General features: G+C 36.4%; 1 protein-coding gene across 1 annotated transcript in view; it reads left to right on the forward strand.

Annotated features, from left to right (window-relative positions):
• The first annotated feature begins 6,215 nt into the window (after positions 1-6,215).
• The window catches only part of MACROD2 (mono-ADP ribosylhydrolase 2), a 2,039,958-nt gene continuing 2,025,843 nt past the window's right edge, over positions 6,216-20,330 (forward strand). The window contains exons 1-2 of the mRNA XM_047069512.1: positions 6,216-6,261; positions 11,985-12,101. Of these exons, the coding sequence (XP_046925468.1) occupies positions 6,216-6,261; positions 11,985-12,101 (163 nt within the window). The remainder of the gene's footprint in view (positions 6,262-11,984; positions 12,102-20,330) is intronic.

Genomic DNA, 20,330 nt, shown 5'->3' on the forward strand with positions numbered 1-20,330 from the left:
TACATCTTTAGTTACTATATTTACATCTTTGACTCATTTTACATTAGGTGTGAGGTAGGTATCCAAATTCACTCTTTTTGCATGCGGCTCTCCAGTCATCCCCATCATTTGCTAAAGAAATTATTCTTTTCCTTCTCCATTGAGTTGCCTGGCATGTTTGCCAAAAATCATCTGGCCATAAATTTGAGGGTTTAATTCCAAACTCTCAGTGATATTCCACTGACCTATGTCTGTCCTCATGTCAGTCTCATACAGTCTTGATTACTGTGGCTTTGTAGTAAATGTTTAAATTGGAAAGTGTGTGTCCTTCAAATTTGTTCTTTTTGTTTAAAAACATCCACTTCTATATTAATTTTCAGATAATTTTCTTAATTTCTGCAAAGAAGTCAGCTGGGATTTTATATTGAATCTCTAGATCAATTTGGAGAGTATTGCTGTCTTAATATTAAGGTTTCCAATACATGAGAAGTATTTTCTTTTTATGTTTATTTATTTTAAGACACACACACACACAGAATATGAATCCCAGGCAGGATCCACACGCTGTCAGCGTTGAGCCCCATGCAGTGTTCCATCCCACGAACTGTGAGATCGTGACCCAAGTTGAAATCGAGTCAGATGCTTAACCTACTGAGCCCCCCTGGTGCCCTGAGAAGTGTTTTCATTTATTAGGGTTTTCTTTAATTTCTTTCAACGATATTTGTAGTTTTCAGAGTAAGAGCTTTGTACTTTTGTTAAATGTATTACCAGTAACTATTCTTCTTGATGCTATTCTAAATGGAACTGTTAATTTCATATTTTTTTGTTTGTTCATTGTGACTGTAAAGAAATAGAATTGACTTTTGTTTATTAGCCTTTTATCCTGCAACCTTGCTCAACTCATTTCTTAGTTCTAATAATTTTATAGTGGATACCTTAGGATATTCTGTATATTAGATTCTGTCTTTAGTGAATACAGATAGTTTTACTTTTTCTTTTCCCATCCTGTCCACCACAAGTACAGGTGAGATATGGATTTTTCGAAGATGCTTTTTATTATTAAGTTGAGGAAGTTTCTTTCTATTTCAAATTTGAGGAGTGTTTTTATCAGAAAGGGATGTTGAATTCTGTCAAATGTTTTTTTTTTTTTTCATCAATTGAGATGACCGTGTGTGGTCTTTATCTTTTACTCTATTGATGTGGTGTGTTACATTAATTAATTTTTGGATATTATACCAACCTTGCATTCTTAGATTAAATGTACATGAATATTTCTTAGGTTGAATTCAGGAAGAGTAAATTATCTGAGGACTGAGTAAAAATTAATTCAATAAAAGGCCAGAGAAACAAGACTGGAAAATAATTTCCATTTTAAGATAGTAACTAGTTAGAAATCCTAGAAACTTTGGAAATACAAATGTTACTGTGAAAAGTTTAAAAAAGGCTGTAAGAATATAAATTAATGCACTTTACAACTCTTTGAGTCCTCTACTTTTCCATTAAAGTCCTGGAACTAAATATTCATAATATTCTGGATTCAACAAAATTTAACAACCTGTCTCAAATATCCCTACTCTATAAAAATTACTTTAATGCTTTCCTCATAAATTGCTCAATCTTTTCTATTTTTCCCTCCTTCCCTTTCTCCCTCCCTCCTTCGCTTTCTCTCATACACACATCTTTGCCAGGTATTATCCTAAATAAGAGTATCACTGATTTCTATCCTGTTTGGATATTCTTAAGTACTTACCCCCCAAATGGTATCAATTGGGAGTATAGTGAGGTAACTTATGATCTTCGAATCAGCTTCTACCCTTACTACCGTTAAAGAGAGAAGACCCTCATAGACAACCATAAAGACAGAAAAACTTACTTTTAATTATGACCCCAAGAATGATCAATATCTCTATTAACAGGGACAGGGGCTTCATCTTCTCATAAGCAGTTCCTCCTTACTTATAACACAGGCAGAACTAGGTGGCTGGCCCACAAGTTTCCTCTTTACAGGTTTGCAGGGGTCAGGATTTGGTTGCTAAGCAACCATTTCCTTACTCTTGGGCCAATGAGCTGCCAGAAAGTTCCTTTCAACTGGAATGAAGGCAGCTACTGGAGAGAGCAGGCTACGGGGAGGGAACCATATCTAGTCTGCTAGTCTGGTGGGAGGGAGATAAGGAGTATGTTTAAGATATGTAAGAGTTGTTCTCTGAAAGGAAAGAAATAAACCAGAAGTCCAATTTGTACATGTCCACAATAACATTCAAGTCATTTTCAGAACTGCTAGAAGTGTTTATTTTTATGTTACCTTCAGTGTTGCAAGCTGCACTTAGATGAAAACACAATTAAGTACGTGAGCTGACCTAACATCATCCTTTACTCTAACATCTGAAGGCGATGGTGCACGGGAAGCATATGGATCAAGTCTGCTTTCGTCGCCATCTTGGTGAAAATGTTTATCCTCTTTTTGAGTAAAGAACTGCTGAGGTTTTACTGGGACAAAGGCAAACAAATTCCAGTGATCATTTTTTTTTTTAAAGGCATTTCATTACACTTTACTTAAAAGTTATTTAAAAATGCCCTCTTCATTGTCTTTAACAATATGGGCAGTTCATAAGTGAGTACCCTCAAGGCTTGAACCAGAAATGAAAATGAATATTTAGGTAAAAGCATGGGAATATTAAGACTTTCCAAGGAATGGAACTGAGAAATTATGCCTAAAATATATCCAACATTTACAGTATGTACAGGTAATTACTTCAGAAATAGACATATTTATTGCCTTGAATTTCCAGGTTTACTCCCTTTGTTAGTTTCCCAATGCTTTAATCTCTCTCTGTCTTCCTCTTATAAGGACACTTGTGATTACATTTAGGGACAACCATGATAATATCGGATAATCTCCCCATCTCAAGATCCTCAATCACATCTGCAAGTCCCTTCTGCCAAATAAGGTAACATTCACAGGTTCCAGAGATTAGATCCTGGAAATCTTTGGGACCATTATTCTGTCTATTCCCTAGTATCTTTTCCTTTCACCAAGGGACTTCAAAATGGGACTTTCCTAACTTCTGTACTTTTAAAAATTGCCTAAATATAATTTATTTAAACTCTTAAATATAATCTGTTAAACATTTTCCAAATATTTTTTGCATTCCCCATTTGGATCCAGATTTATCAGTATCTTTCAGCAGATGATTTTGCCTCCTACTTTCACTGAACTGAACTCATTGGACCTATCTTCCCTCTACTTTCTTTTCATTAAAAATTTTTTTGAATCTTCATTCTTTTTTCAAATTCATCACAAAAGATGAAATGCTTTTTCTATACTCTAAGTCCAAGACTTCCCTCACTTTTGATTCTATCCACATTTGCTTTATCTTTTTCTAGTATTTCTGACATTTGTCCTTCTTTTCTCTTTTTTGTCTCAATCTTTTGTCACCAATCTTCTTAATTTAAACACTTTTCATTTCATTTCATGTCTCTTAGAAAAAATTTCCCTTGACTCTGGTGTCCTTCCAACTACTATGTACTTTACTTATCCTTTAATCTCTAAACATTAAAACAAAACAGACCACAATCACTTCTCATTGCTTTTCACTTTTTCTTCAACTACTTGTTTTTATTTTCACTGATTTACATAGACTATAAATTCAATGATCTTTTCTCAGTTCTCATCCTACTTGATCTGTGAGATATCTGATATTTCTAACCACAAACATTTTCTTGAAAACATATTTTTGGTTTCTCTGAAAATTGAGCTGCAAATATTTTTCTACTTGCTTGAACACAATTTCTCACTCATTCTATCACTTCCTCACCTATTCATTCACTTATTGAATACCTACTATATGCTAATGATGTATGCCATTCTTTTTCAGGCATTCGTTAATTTCACTTGTCAGTTACTCTCTTAGTCTTTGCTTTAAAATTATGGCCTCCCCAAGGTAACCTCTTTTGGTCTCATGTGCTCTTCCTCAGTTTTACCAACATCTCTGTATGGACGCTCATTCTTCTCATTCAATAATTTTTATTGAGAATCTATTTTGTATCCGGCATTGTGTCATTCTCTGTGGGCAAAAAGATATACTTCCTGTCCTCAGAGAGTGAAAGAAAGTCCAGAGTGAAAGATAAATATTAACAAAAGAATCACTCAAATATATTTATAATTACAAAGTGTAAAAAATGCTATATAGGGAAGTAAATGAGCACTGAGGGCATATAAAAGAACACTGTGGGTAGGGCTCAGGTGGGGTCAGTGTTAGGGAAGGCTTTGCCAGGGAGTGGTTTTTGAGCTTAATAAGAATAAGAATAAGAGTAGGTCCACTAAGGGGTGCCTGGGTGGCTCAGTCAGTTAAGCGTACCACTCTGGATTTCAGTTCAGGTCATGATCTCACGGTTCGTGTCAGTTTCCTGCTTGGGATTCTCTCTCTTTCTCTCTCTCTGCCCCTCACCTGCTCATGTGTACTCTCTCTCTTTCAAAATAAATAAACAAACATTAAAAAAAAGAACAGTTAAAAAAAAAGAATGGGTTCACTAAGCAAATCATGTCTCAGTTACAGTGGCAAACATGTGAATAGACCATATGGTGAGAATAAGATGTGTTCAAGGAAGTGAAAAGCTCTATGGTTGGTATGAATGAAACCAGAAATTGGGTGGTGGGGTTAAGGAGAATTGGTAGGTGATGAGCCTTCTATTCTTAATGATTTAGTTTTTATAAGACTGTATAAGTCAGCTTGGGCTGCAATAGTAAAAGGCTATAGATTGGGTGGCTTAAACAACAGCCAAATGAATGAATGAATGAATTATTTCTCCCAGCCAAATGAATTTTTATGTATTTCACAGCATTAAAAGAAAAAGAGAAGCAGAGGCATTATTAAAATAAAAATTATTACATTAGTATGTCATGAATCATATTCATGAGTGTTCTGTTACTCAAAACATTTCATTTTTTTACAATTCTTAACAGGGCCTTTCTTTCTTCCTTTTTTTATTATTAAAAAATGTGTTGCAAATATTAGCTCTTACACACCTGGCTTAAGTACAATACATAAAACAAGCACCCCAATTGTCAAAGAAATGTGGATTCACTACATCCACCAAATCAGCCTTGTGGATGGTCTAATATTTAGCAATGTAATGCATTTGGGGAGAGGATCTAAATTTTGGATCACCCTACTTTTTGGTTGGCTCCACCTGAACTGTATTTTCAGAACACCAACAGGTAAGTATTACTCAGAATCAAGCCAGTCCTTTAACCCAGTGCCTTGAGTTGAAGCAACTGGAGAAGGAACAAAAGGATAAGATGACCTGGCTCTGGTTGATCTGCTTTGATATCAGATTTTTGTTTCCAATGTAACATGTTGGTTGCCCACTACTTTTCAGTTCCTTGAGTAGTTCAGTTTATCTTTGTTCTTTGCAAACTTCACAGAACTCCAGTGAAAACTAATTTTTACTAAAGTTTGACGAGCTATTTCCCGATCCTTTCACTTTTTTTGGTTATAATTTACTCACCAAGAGGAAAGCTTCAGATTATCTGGTAAAATCCATTCAGACTGGCCAGTTGGAGTAGACACGAACAATTCGCGCTGACTCAATTCTCCTCTTACTTTCACATCTTCCAGTTCCGCAGGCTGCTTTCGCCGGCTGGTTAGCCAGTCACCTGGCGCACCTGGCCCTTGGCCACGCCCTCAGGTCCTCCTAGCGGCGCGAAGCCTGGTGTAGTGCCAACAGTCTCACGCTCCTCCCAGGCGTCCGTTCCACGCCCCGCCCCCTAAAACGCGAGGCCATCTCCAGCCCCCTCGCGCCCTGGCTCCGCCCCCTCTAGCTCCCCAACGTCCTCGGCGTCGGGCCCGAGCCTGCGCCTGCGCGTGCGCCCTGGGGCCGAAGTAGGGGCGCGCGGTGACTGGAAAGCGGAGAGCGGCGGGCGGTGCAGCCAATGGGAGGCGTCGCTGGCTAGCGGCTGGAAGGCGGGGCCTGCGCGGGTGTTAGGTTAGCGCGAGGCGTGACCTAGTTGACAGGCGCTGAGGTGCTGCTTTGGCGGCGGCCGCGGGGCTGAGGCGGGTGGGAGCCGAAGCGGAGCGCGGGCTGAGAGAAGCGACTGGCGAGCGGCGCGGGACTCGGAGCCTCTTGCACTTTTTTCCTCCCGAGTGTCCCCTCCCACCCCTCCCACTCCACACACACCCTGTTTGCCCGTGAGCCTGGGGAACTTGCAGCTTAAAGCCAGCCACCCCCACGGCAACATGTACCCCAGCAACAAGAAGAAAAAGGTGTGGAGAGAGGAGAAAGGTAACTGGCCCGTCGAGTCCTGGGGCTGTGGGGGGGTGGGAGTCGGGTGGGGGCGGGGGTCAGGGCTGTGTGTGCCGCGGCGTCCCCCGCCCGAGCTCCCATCTCGCGCCTGCCCGGCCGGTGCCGCCTCCCTCGCGTGTCCGTGTGTACACACGCGCACACGCGCGCCCTTACCGGCGTGCACGCGCCGCCCCCGGGCACCTGCAGCTCGCACACGTGTGGGCGCACGCCCCTCTGCTGCCTGCCGCGCCCGGTCACCTTCTTCCCATGCGGGGCTGCCTGCGCCTGGCTGGTGGCGGAGACCCCTGAGCGGCAGTTCCTGGGCCGCAGCACAACTTGTTCAGGTCCCCCACCCTCTCCTGGGACCCCAGCTGGGACTTTTGGACTCCTGGCCAGGTTGTCCCAGGCACACGTGCCCGCCGGCGGGCACATTGGCTGCTGCAGCTGATGCGCCTTCGCGCCCAGCTGACCCTCAACTATTCAGTCCTCGCCTCTAGCCCCCCACCCCCTAGCTGGTAGAGTGTCTGCTCTTTCGGGCGTTTACCCCTTCTCCAGGCCTCTTCCTTCTGCGCCGCAGTGTGACTTTGGAAACCTGGAACTCTAGGGGAAACTGAAAACGGGCGTCTTGTCCGCGAGGATAAGAGCTTTCAGAGAAGTCTGAATGGGCTTTCTCTGCAGTGTGTTTCTCTGTATTTCATCCCCATTCGTAATCTGAAGCTGCTCAGAGTAAGGTTGTGAAACTGATACCACTCTCCATGAATGAGCTTGCCTCTGAATTTTGTGCACATCAAAGCTCATCCAAGTCAGCTAGATTGACAGTGGCACTGATTTCTGTAAGACAGAAGTGTGCGAACCAACCCTCTCTTCTCTCTTCCTCTCCCCTTTTTCTCTGGCATCATAATTAGATAAATCTGAGATAAAACTTTAGTGTCTGGAGTTGTTTCATTCTTTTCACACTGTAGCTTTTTACAGAAGAGTAGCAAAGAGAACTTGCATTGCTACTGCTAACATAGATTAAACCTGTGTACCAGAGTGAGGTCAGGTGAGGGTAGTGCAAATTTCTCCGAAGAATCCTGTCTTTTTATTAGAAGGATAATGGAGTGACTAGGTTGAAAGTTGATTTGCTTGAAAATAGCTCTTAAAACTTGTAGATTATTATTGCAAGCTCTGGCTTTTATGAACACTAAGGCCAAACAGTGGACATAAGGAAGAGAATGAATGTAGAAAAAGAATCCTTTATGTAAGGCCTACTTAAAATAATTCCGAGGAAGGGGATGAAGAAAGGATTCTTTTTTAAGTGAACTACTGGGAAGAGTTAATATAATTGAACAATCCAAGTAAAATGGTCTCTAAAATATTGAAAGATTGGGTTGTATGTCATTTAATTCTATCTTAATGATCATGGGCTTATATAGAAGTAAAAATTCTGGTGTCACAAAACAAATGCTGTTGAAAATAATAGCCTGGTAGATATAAATTAGTGTAAAATAATCTTTGTTTTTGCAGTAGTAGTTACTTTAGTTTCAACACACTTTTAACAATGATTTACCTTGTAAGCATTGAAAGATGTCTGTGCCCATTTTTGTTGATGGTCTTGGAATGTTAGTTTTGTATTGTTAATAAGGCAAAATAGTGGAAATCATGGAGAGTGTTTTCCGTACATAATTTATTGATGAAGTAATGATTATTGCTTAGGAACTATTTTTCTGTCATAATAATGTTCTTAAAGTAACAATGTTACAATGGTTCCTTCATTTAACACCTACATATTTGGACTGTGAAGAGCAGGCATTTTAGAATCTTTGATGTCTTGATTTTTTTTTTTCTTCTAACAGTAGGGGAAGTACAACCAAATTAATATTTTCTAAATAAAGAAGTAAATGCACAATTAAAGGTATCTAACAAAGTAAATTTCTCCTGTCTAAAACTAACCTATTTTTGCATGAAGTTTAATGTTAAAGGAAAAACATTGTGATTTGAAGACTTTAATGTCAGTTTATCAGGATGTCTATTTTTGGAATATTTAATATTTAAAAAGAAGGAGCTAAGGATTTCCAGTATGGTTGTTACTATTAAAGAAGCTGATGGGATGCATGACTTTTTTTCTTTCATTGCACTTGTGAGGCTGGTATTATATTTTTGCAGCTGTTACTTAAATCTAAAGGAAGGCTTACCCACCTCATTGAAATGTCAGGGCATTCTGTAAACATACTTTTACTCAGTATGCCATCTAATCGTAGGTCTGCCTACTTATATGCTTGGTTCATAGAGCATAGATTCATTGTAAAGGTGAAGCATTAAGGACAAGTTTTGTGTAATTCTAAAGAAACTGTATAGATGTCTGTGGTCCTCAGTATGTTTCATTGTTGAAACAAATAACTAAGGACTTCTCAAGTCCACATATGTTAAATAAACTGTTTTGAGCTATAATTTAAAACCACTTAATGTGTATTATAATTTTAAGAACTGAGACATAAATTATCTCATTGTTTTATTTTCTTATTATTGATCTTATTTCTGTTCTAAGGGTCCATACTTAAATGTTTAAATAAATGGAATCATGGAGGCCAGGTTGCCTTCCCGTATTACCTTCTGACATTTACTAAAACTGTGAGTTGCTTCAAAATATCTCTCAACCTGATCACTGATGTTGTAATATTTCTGTATTAGTGATCTGAACTTTTTAGTAGTGTTTTGGTAAGTGCTAGTCATCCCTTCTCCTTTGTGTGAGTCTTCCAAATTTATCATTTCCTTAAAGCTTCCTATGCCATCAAGACCCCCCTCCCTTCTCCTACACAAACACATGACATTTCCTTTTAATTCACGGAGAAAATTCATGTCACGTAACACGAACAGCCATAATATCTTCCCCTGTAGTCTCATTTGTCCATTTCTTTTTTTTTTTTTTTTTTTTTTTTTCAACGTTTTTATTTATTTTTGGGACAGAGAGAGACAGAGCATGAACGGGGGAGGGGCAGAGAGAGAGGGAGACACAGAATCGGAAACAGGCTCCAGGCTCTGAGCCATCAGCCCAGAGCCCGACGCGGGGCTCGAACTCACGGACCGCGAGATCGTGACCTGGCTGAAGTCGGACGCTTAACCGACTGCGCCACCCAGGCGCCCCTCATTTGTCCATTTCTTTACATGTCCTTTGTCTTTTCAGTTCTGTTCCTATCTTAAAGGAAGGACTTAAAAAAAAAAATGTTTATTTTGAGGTGGGTGGGGAGAGAGGGACAGAGAGGGAGAGAGAATCCCAAGCATGCTCCACACTGTTAGTACAGAGCCCAATGGGGGCTCAATCCCACAAACCAGGAGATCATGACCTGAGCCAAAATCAAGAGTCAGATGCTTAACCAACTGAGCCACTCAGACTCCACCAATGGCTTATTGATTTTTATTCTTCCTGATCTTCCTGTAGCAATTGACAGTGTTTCCCTTCTTCTACTTATTATAACTTTGCCGGTTTCTACATCACTGGCACTTTGATTCACCTGGTACGTCCAGTGACATCTAAGTTTTATTTCATTTTATTTATTTGCATTTAAGTTTCCTCTTTGTGTACACTCCCTGATTATGGTGTTTTGTTTTGTTTTGTTTTTTTTAGGTTTGGTCACATCCCTTACTTTTTCCTATTAACTTCCTTTAGGACCAGAAGTTTGGGTCATAATTTCCAAAATCTCTAAGCTAAACCTCTTTCCTGAATTCCATATTCTTTTTTTTTTTTCTTTTTTTTTTTTTCAAATATAACTAACTTTAGGATAAGGCCTAATTTTTTTTTTTTTCAACGTTTATTTATTTTTGGGACAGAGAGAGACAGAGCATGAACGGGGGAGGGGCAGAGAGAGAGGGAGACACAGAATCGGAAACAGGCTCCAGGCTCCGAGCCATCAGCCCAGAGCCCGACGCGGGGCTCGAAGTCACGGACCGCGAGATCGTGACCTGGCTGAAGTCGGAGGCTTAACCGACTGCGCCACCCAGGCGCCCCCTGAATTCCATATTCTTGATTTCAACTCGAATACCCTTTAGGCATCTTACATTCAATACAGTATTGTCCTTTGAGTATTGTAGTGTTGTGATTTGGTTTTATCATATCTAATTAAAATATCTTATTATCATTTAATGTGGCTGAAGAAAAGCCAGTTCTAGGAGTAGGACAAATGTTGGCTCCCCATTTCTTATTCACTTGTACTTATATTAAAACCTTTGGCAGTTTATTTCTGTGAAAGAATCTTTTAAAGTGATTATTTTATGAGAGTTAGACACCTGAAACTAGGTACTATCCTTAAATCCATTCATCTTGTAATCTGCTGACAGACAGTTGGAGAGTACAACTGTCAATCTCTTTACATTGTGTAGACCTTTGGTAAAGTATATGATACATGGCTGCTGGCATACAGAAACACATCGCCTTTTTTGAAGAGCTTTTCCTGTGACAGTAGTACACTATAGTGACTAATAGTTTAGGCTATAGTTTTTGACTTAGGGAGATATGTGACTGGATTTGAATGGAAAGCTTTCTTGCTTTGGACAAGGTGCTGAACATTGATGTGCTTCATTTCCCTATATACAAAATAATAATACTACTACCAGCGTGCCTGGGTGGCTCAGTTGGTTAAGCCTCCGACTCTTGATTTTGGCTCAGGTCAGATCTTGCAGTTCTTGAGTTCAAGCCGTGTGTCAGGCACCACATTGCTGACCGTGTGGAGCCTGCTTGGGATTCTCTCTCTGCCCCTTCTCCACTTGTGCGTGTGCGCACACTCTCTCTCAATAAATAAATAAATAAACTTAAAAAACCATCCTTAAAAAAATAATAATACCAATTTTGCTGAGTTGTTGGAAAGATTATTTTCATTATATGTGTGAAGTACCTGCCACTCATAAAGAACAGGGGCTTTTTTTTTTTTTTTAAAGTTTATTTATTTTGAGGTGGTAAGGGGCAGAGAGAGAGAGGGGAACAGGATCCTAAGTGGCCTCTGTGTGGAGCACAGAGCCTGATGTGGGGCATGAACTCAAACTGTGAGATCATGAACTGAGTGGAAATCAAGAGCCGGACACTTAACTGACTGAGCTACCCAGACACCCCAAGAATAGTGACTTCTTTGTAAGTGACACCAACTGTTAATAATTCTAAGGTGCATTTGAAGAATATTTTAATGTTACCAAGATGAACATTGCAAGTTGTGTTTAATCACCTCCACAAAGATATTACATTGAAAGTGTAGTTTTATTGCTGATGGCATTTTAGAATTAAGGAAATACCTTGGTAGCTGCCTTTCTTGTGCTCTTACCATTTCTATGTATTTGTCTTAGGATTTTGTATTTTATTTATGTAGCAGTTATTTTGTATATTATCCATTCCCGTTTTGTCTTGTGAACTCCTCAAGGTTAAGGATCACCTTTGTACCTGCAGTGTATAAACATTACTGGCACATAGTAGACTGTTAGTAGATGTTGATTGAAAGAGTTCACTTATTTCTTGGTCTATCACAAAAGAGTCTTCCTCATCAGGCTTTGATTCCCCCTCCCTCCCACATGCCCCAGTAACATGGTGTTAACTTAACACTTTTTAACAGTCAAATATGAAATCATTAGATTTTCATTTTGATGTTTCTCAGGCCCACACTAATTCTTTGATTTGTTTATATGATTAATGTTTAAATTATAAAATAATTGCTGAATTTAAAAGTTAAATACAAATGGAGATTCTGCTTTTGTTTTGCAAGAACGTTTACTGAAGATGACCTTAGAGGAGAGACGCAAAGAATACATAAGGGACTATGTTCCCCTGAACACCATCCTATCGTGGAAGGAAGAGATGAAGGGCAAGAGCCAAAATGATGGTAAGTTTCTCAGAACATTTTTAGGTATATACTGTTCCCATTTATTTATGATTTCTGCGAGACAATTTTGACAGAAATGAATAACTGGCATTCAGTAAACAGATGACATTTTTGCTATTTGAAGTAATTGCTTGGTTGCATTTAATTGTTTTTAGCAACCTATTGTGTGTTATTTAAATTTAGGAAATTCTATTAACATAATTCATGTTACAATCCACATTTATAATATGACACTTTAAAAAAACTATTCCATAGTTGTTCTTGGAGTAATTAATATTAAGGATTTGGTGCTTTGGTGGTGTGGCCCTTTGAGTTTGTTTTGATTAGATTCATTTATATTGGATTTCTTTAAGTTATTGTAAGGATTGGATATAGTTGAAAGTGTGTCAGGAAGAACAAAGAAAAACTAGTATTTCACAGAGTTTTAGAGAAGAGTATATGTATGTCTACATGTAAAATATTTGCATTACAAAATTTACTGTCAAAGTCTTTATGATTTAATGAGAGTATAGCATAGATTGTTTGAGTCAAGATATGTGTTAGAATATAAGTGAAATTTTAAGTATTGAAAAAATAGATGCAAGAAATTCTTAAAAAACAATGTAATAGATTTAATAGATACTTATTATGTTTACTTCTGAATTAGCACTCATTGCTCTGGATGTAAAGTTTAGAAGAAATAAGGTGCTTATCAGGATTTTTAACATTTGAGAAAGAAAGGTAACTTTATGAAAGGGACTTGGAACATGCTAATTTCACAGGTTATGGTCTTCGATTGATGGAACTGTACAGGATACTGTGAGTTTAGAACAAGAAGTCTAGTATGGAATTCCAGTGGACAAATCTATGGGAAACAACAGCCCAATTAGGCTTTTCTGTCTGTGAAGAGAACACATTCACCTCAGTATTTGCATTTTAGGCAGAATTTTTCTTTTTCAAGAAGGCAAAACATGTGGGTTTTCAGATTTTGCTTGAAAACATATGTGACCTTGGGCAAGTGAAGGTAGTAGTTCTACCTCAAGTTATAATGGGATCATTGGACAAGCTGATTGGGACATACACATCTAACCTGCTTGCCCAGGGTTTTCATCAAAATAAATGCAAATTATTTTAGTAATGGTCTGATTAAGACATCATTCATTGACAGAGAAAGTAGTGCTGTGTAATGAAAAGAATATAGAACTAGAGACCCAACAGGACAGATTTTTTTTTGTTCTAGGACCATGTGCCTCTTCCTTTTTGGGTCTCAGTTATTCTTTTGTTTGTAAGAAACTGGTATTGAATACTTCAGCTCCATTATTTTATGGCTAGTAGATCTCTTTTTTTCCAGTGCTTCATTCATTTAATTTTCTTTCTTAGTTGCTGTTTTAGCTGGTTACTTTTCTAAGGGTATAGTACCTGATGTTCTTTTAAAACACTTTTTGCCTCTCAGAGGTGGATTTCTGTTGCTGCCAGAACAATTGACAAAGCAGTAGCGATACCAGGTTATATTGCCCAATGTTGGGTCTGCTCATCTCTGCATTAAGGCTTGGCCTTTATATTGGCTGCTTCTATTTGAATATTCATATAACAGTGTAGGGTTGAATTGGATTATCAGATAACTCTCAGTTGGGTGTTTTCAGAGATATCAGACACCAAAATATGTCCCCAAATCAGAAAAATACATTGAATAACACCAGTTATTCATTGTTATTCCCTAATTACTCTTATATCCCAATATAAGCTTTATAAGTGGGTTACAACTGCTCTATATATTTCAGTTTTTTCATTCATGCTGTTTGGAACTAAAAGTCTTTCATGGGGAGTGAGGTGGTGTGGTCAAAATTGTATTTCTGTTGAACAGTTTTTTTTTTTTTTTTTCCATCTAATGTTACTTGCTCCTCTGTTGTGACCTAGAAATTAATGACTAGCCTCTTCTTTTTCATGAAAAAAAAAAAAAATGGAATGGCTCATTCTACAAGTAATATCTGTTTATTTCTTTACATGATAGATATCTTTTGTAAGTGCTTTCTTTCATTGTTTCCTATCCAGTGCTCAGTTATGCTAAAATATTAGTAAAGAGAATTTTAGTATTTTAACAGATCCTTTAAAATTATAAATTAAAACAATGATAAAGAACAACTATAGTTTTGTATTTTATTTTGAAATGTTTAAACCACTGCTTATAAATGTATATATAAGTAGATTCATATTTTTATAATGACTTAATTTTTTATGTATGAAATTTCCAATTAAGTTTTAAAAGAAGTCTATAATTCTCTGTCATAGTTTCTATTTGTAGGAAATGAACAGTATTTACTGGGCTAGCACAATATACTAATTTCAAGTGTTACAGTTTACCATTATTACTTAAATTTTTTATAGAAGGACATTTTGACCTTGATACCCAAGATTACATGGAAAGTTCTCAAGCTGTTGTTTTTAATTTTTTTTCTTTGCTCAGTTTTGTTTTACTGTAATTAAATGCTTTTTGTTATATTGTAGTAAAAAGTTAAATAAGCTGGAGAGTAGCTGAATGTATTTGTCATAATTTTGATTTTGAGGCATCCTAAAGGAGGGAACCAAAAATTGCCAAATATAAAATCATTGTATAGAAAGAAGGAATTCCTATAAATAGACAATATTTTTACTTTGACTTGCTACTCTAGTAATACTGGCAAGCTATGGATCAGACAGGGAAGGGATGAGAGATGATTACAAAAAAAAAGAAAAAAACCCACAAAAAAACAAACCACAACCCACTTTATTGTTCATGTTCATATTTGTCAACTGCTGTTGGTAAATCTCTGGAATTATGTGCTTTCACTTAATAATTCTATTTCATCTGCCAATTGCTTTTTTGTAGGGAATTTTAAAGTGCTTGTCTCTTATTATACTGTGTCTCTGTAACTGCAGTAGTGCCTCATGGGTAGGTGAGCTCAATTAGTATGCTAAATAAGAACACCTCAGAGGTTAACTGTCTATGAAGGACAATTCTGTATTTTTTTCAAACTTTTAAATGAGCATTTAAAAACATATATAAAAATAGAGTGGTATGATGAATCTTTATGCACCAATCACCCGTTTCAACAGTTAAAACATGGCCAATTTTATTTCATCTTACACCAGTGCTTCCAAATTATTTTGAAACAATTCTTGTATATCATATCAAATTTTTCTGTAAATACATGTATGTGTGCATATGTATGTATCTCTAAAAGAGACATATTTTTTGTTGCTTTACTATAACAACACTATCAATCACACCTAAAAATTAATAATTCTTTAATATAATTAAATGTCCAACTAGTATTAAGATTTTTACAATTGTCTCATGAGGGGTTTTACCTCTTTTTAATACAGTTGATTTGTTTAAGATCTAAACAAGATCCAAATGCTGCGTTTAATATATTTCTTAAGTATCTTTTAACATATAGTTCTTTTTCTCTCTGTTCCCCCTCCCCCCCCCCCCCACCTCCCATAATTTTGTTTGGTAAATAAAGTTATTTGCCGGGGTGCCTGGGTGGCTCAGTCAGTTGAGTGTCTGACTTCGGCTCAAGTCATGATCTTGTGGTCTGTGGGTTTGAGCCCCACGTTGGGCTCTGTGCTGACAGCTCAGAGCCTGGAACCTGCTTTGGATTCTGTCTCTGTCTCTCTCTCTCTGTCTCTCCACCTTCCCCACTCACACTCTCTCTCAGAAATAAAGAAGCATTAAAAAAAAAAGTTATTTGCCGTATAGAAATTTTCACATTTTGGGTTTTGCTGACTGAATCTTTGTGGTGTCTAATGTGTTCTTCGGTCCACAGTATTTCTTATGAGTCCAGTTTCTTATAGGCTGGTGGTTAAATCCAGAGGCTTGATCAGACTTGGGTTTATTTTTTGAAGGAATACTTCATACTTCTTTTCCATAATATCGCAAGGCGATAGTGTTTGCTTCCCTCTCTGTTAAGACTGATCACTAGGCTCCAGTATTGTCAGCCTAATCCATCCATTGTAAAATTTCCTATCACCTTTCACCTAATGGTTTTAGCAGCTGTTGATGATCTTATCCTAATTTTATCATTTTGTCTTCATTTATTAGTTGGACTTCTATAAAGAACTTTCTCTTGTCACCTTTTTTGTTTCCATGTAATACAATTTATACAGAAAAAGCAGTATAAACTTTTCAAATTGAGTTGGTTTCCTGAAATCTTCTAAAACTAATGAAAGGGTACTTTTTAATTTTTGACTGTTATTTTGAATCTCTCTTTCTCTCTCCTTGCCACATAGGTATATTAAGTGGGAATACTGCAGTGTTAACAGTCTGTAACACAGCATGTGTGTATGTGAATTTAAAGTATAGCTCTCACATAAAAACATACAATTACTGAACTGTAGTCTGAAGATGTAGTAGAAAGACAGAGATACATACATGGATGTATGGATGGATATGATAGAAAGATGGCATTGCTTCTTTGTAGGGACAAAAATTCTCAGCTTTAATTGATATGAATTCTGTTCTCCTTTGCTACTTCCAAGCTAATGTTCTATAACACCACTCAGAGAAGCATTGTTGTTCCTTTCTTTAGAGGGAGCAAATGATTGGCAAAGATTCTGCTATGCTTCTGCTAATTTTCTCTTCCTAATTAGTGTTAGGGAAAATAGCTACAACTGTAAGTTTAGATGTTTGAGTCATTATTTTTATTGTTCATATGGAACAACAAAGGCAAAATGTAATAAATTATGAAGATAAGTTAGATGAAAAGTATACAATTATTTTACTCAGGTATGACAATTTAAAAAATGGGTCATTTAGGAAGAAACTTCATATTTCATATCTTGATAGATTTCATGCCTTACATATATTCAAATTTGATTTATAGTCATTTGAAAATACTTAACTAGAAATTGTGAACTGTGAAGACTTTGTAAGTGTGAATCTTCATTTTTTGAAGTATATAAAAATATTTTGAGATGTGTGGGTTGACTAGAGAGAGGCATGTGTGTTATCTTTCATCTTGAAAAACTAGCATGTTTGGCATAGAAGTTCAACCTTATTTGCTCTCATTTTCATTATAACTAATTTCTTCTGTTAAATTATTTCCACAAGAGGTGATGGCTGACAAAAAAAAAAATTCAAATTCCTCAATCTCTCAGCCACTGAGATCTTATTTCAGTGTAGGTAGTGAATTTTGTTTTCTTTTATCTGTGTACCAACTTGACTATTGATATTTAGAAATCACCAAAAAGAGTGTGTCTTAATATTTTGATTTCAGTGCAAAGTCAAGTATTTTTGTTCTGAGTAAATTTACGATAACTTTTTTTGAATGTTAATATTTTTATTAATCACTAGAAATGGGGAAATAAGAATATAATTATGTCACTGAGTATTACATGGAGAGGGGTGAGGGACTATAATGGTAAAAGGAATTAAAAAAAAATTAATAACTATGATGAGGTGGGCACTGCCCCAGATTTTCAAACTATGTCAACTATATTATTTTATTAAATATTTGATGTTAGTCACAATTTAAAATGACTAAACAGTTAGGAAAATGGAATGGATGGAATTTAGTAGGGATACAAATATTGGAAAGGAGTATTTCCTATTTAATTTTTTGATATTGATTCCTCTTTGTATTTAGTTTGAGTACTACACTTTAAAAGCAAAATGATCAGTCAAAGCAGAAGAAGGCTCAGAACAAAACTCCTCAGCTTCTTAGATAGAAATCTTTTATTTTGAGTGGGTGGTGATTTTTGCCCTCTTTTAAATGATCTTAAAATGAATTTAATTAAAAAAACTGGCAATCTATTTTTGCCTCAAGTAACAAAGATCACTCTGGCTTTTTCTTCAAGCAGTTATTTGTGATGCTTTCATTAACAGCAAAGATGTTGCAAAAGTAGAACTTGAATTAGAAACAGGCATTTTTCACTTTACAGTTAAAAGTAAAGACTAGTATGAGGACTAAAATACTAAAATGGGCTGAACTTTATGATCTGGCCCCTCTCCTCTTTGGCCTCTTACACCTTTTCTTGGTCTCTGCCTCTAGCCACACTATCCTTTTTGTTTCTTGAATATACTGTAATCCCTCCCACTGCTGGGTCTTTATCTGTATTTGCCTCTCCCTCCACCCCCCATAAGGACTTCTGTCACCTAAATTTTTCTTAGCTTTCATTTCTCACCTTGAAACCCTTCTATTTTTTTTTTTTTGAAGTCTTCCCTGAGCCCTTACTTTGAAACAGTTTCCTTTATTATATACTTTCATAGAGCTATGTTCTTTTCCATAGAGCATTTATATTAATTTGTTTTTATGTATTCAATCACAGGATTATCTTGATCCGGTTGTATCTCTATATAAGATTGCAATTACTAGGAAAATGGGATGATGTCTTCACTCCCCTTCATATCTCTGCATCTGCCATAGTACTTGTTGCACAGTAGATATTCAGTAAATACCTGTGTGAATTGAAGAAATTAAAAACTATTCTCATGATGGCATTTTTGTGCGTTATTTTGTTTCACCTTTTCCTCACTGTATTGTAAGGATTCATGTGGGAATGATGGGCTTAAAAATTAAGCCAGATGCTTTTTAATGTAGGTGATGTATACATTTATGTCTTTGTAATATAACATCGGTTTTATTGTTTTAAAAGTTAGTTTACTAATAAATTTAACAAAGATTTTATTGAACTGTTGCATAGACATTTAGTTGAGACAAGGATGAAAATTTATGCGTTATGTGTATTTATCAGCATTGTATGTTTTTTGTTTATATAGTACTTAGTAACTAAATGTCATGATTTCAGTTTCTGTGAGTTTAAATATCAAAAGAGCTTTAAGTAAAAATGAGTGTAAACATAGACACTGAGCCTATTGTGTAGTAATAATTTAAAGTGTAGAAAAACCTTACAGTATTACCATTCTAAATGCATTTACTTTAGCATTGATTCTTGATACATAAAGCAACTGTAAGAAATAATTTTAATATTCTATCCCATTTAATCCCTTTATGGAGTTCATTGATTTGCTTTGTAAAAGAACTTGGCTACTGACAGATTGGTACACCATGAAAGAATTAGGCTAAATAGCTTCTAAGAATGTTGAGAATAATGGCATTCATTGTAATGTTTGAAAACATTAAATTTTTATCTTGATACTCTGTGTGAGGTTGTGAACAATGGTTTAGTCAAACATTTGTGAAGTAAGGTTAATTTCTAAAATAGAAAAAATAAGAAGTTATATAGGGACTCATGATTCACTACATGGTTTTGTTTTTCCTCCACTTTTATTTCTCTCTTGGTCCTTTTACCTACTTTCCAAAATTGTTTTAACAATATGTAAATATATTTCATTGTACCTTGGAGTGTATACCACTAAGTGCTGTGTGAATTGTCCTTGTATTTAAGCATGTTTTAAACTAATACCGAAACAAAAACCACATTTTTTTTTTTTTTGTATATATACAGACTTGGTGTTAAGACCACAAGATGAAAAGTTTTTTCTGTGTGTCTTTGTATTTCATAAGTCTGTAACTTCACAGATTCTGTTTTCTTTTTAATCCATTAAATGAATTATACTAGTTAACAGATTTTACTTAACATTTTGGTCAGTGCAGACAGATATTTTGCTATGAATTACAGACTGGTGGTAGCCAAAGCCAATGTTTTCCTTTAATTTTCCTTTTTTCTCCCTCTGATCGTACTTCTACATGAAGAAGTCTTTATAAAGTCTTAGTCTTCATTTCTGAAATATTTATTGAATTTCCATGTAAGTATTCAAAACAAAGATTTAAATACAATTTATAGTTTTACCTATGCCTTTGATGTAGAACCATATTGAGGATTACTGATGAAACAATCAAAGTATGGATCAACAACAAAAACCAGATGTGTAACAAAATATAGATCAACAACAAGATAGCAGTTAACAGTAGTCCATATGCCTGGCTATATCCATGCCAGGGCAGAAGATATATGTGCCTTTTGGGTTTTGGAAATACTAAGGTTTAGTTTGCTCTAACTCCAGAGAAGCCATGGGTTTCAGATTGCTGGTTGTTTGCCTAGATATTGGACCAAGATATATTCAGTTTTTGAAGAAACCAGACTATCCTGACATATAGGGGATTCTCTCATCAAACTTAGATTTGTGATTGTGTCTGTCATATGAATATAACAGAGTTAGAGCTTTTCCACATTTTGTACTTGTATTAGTGATTCTCTTGGGGTAAAAACTTTCACGGACTGCATATATGTGTGTGTGAGTAGAGGCTT

The sequence above is a fragment of the Lynx rufus genome, unplaced genomic scaffold (assembly GCF_022079265.1).
Source record: "Lynx rufus isolate CCGP_SWC_20201006 ecotype Redwood Valley unplaced genomic scaffold, mLynRuf1.p SCAF_8, whole genome shotgun sequence".
In the NCBI taxonomy this organism is placed as follows: Eukaryota; Metazoa; Chordata; class Mammalia; order Carnivora; family Felidae; genus Lynx; species Lynx rufus.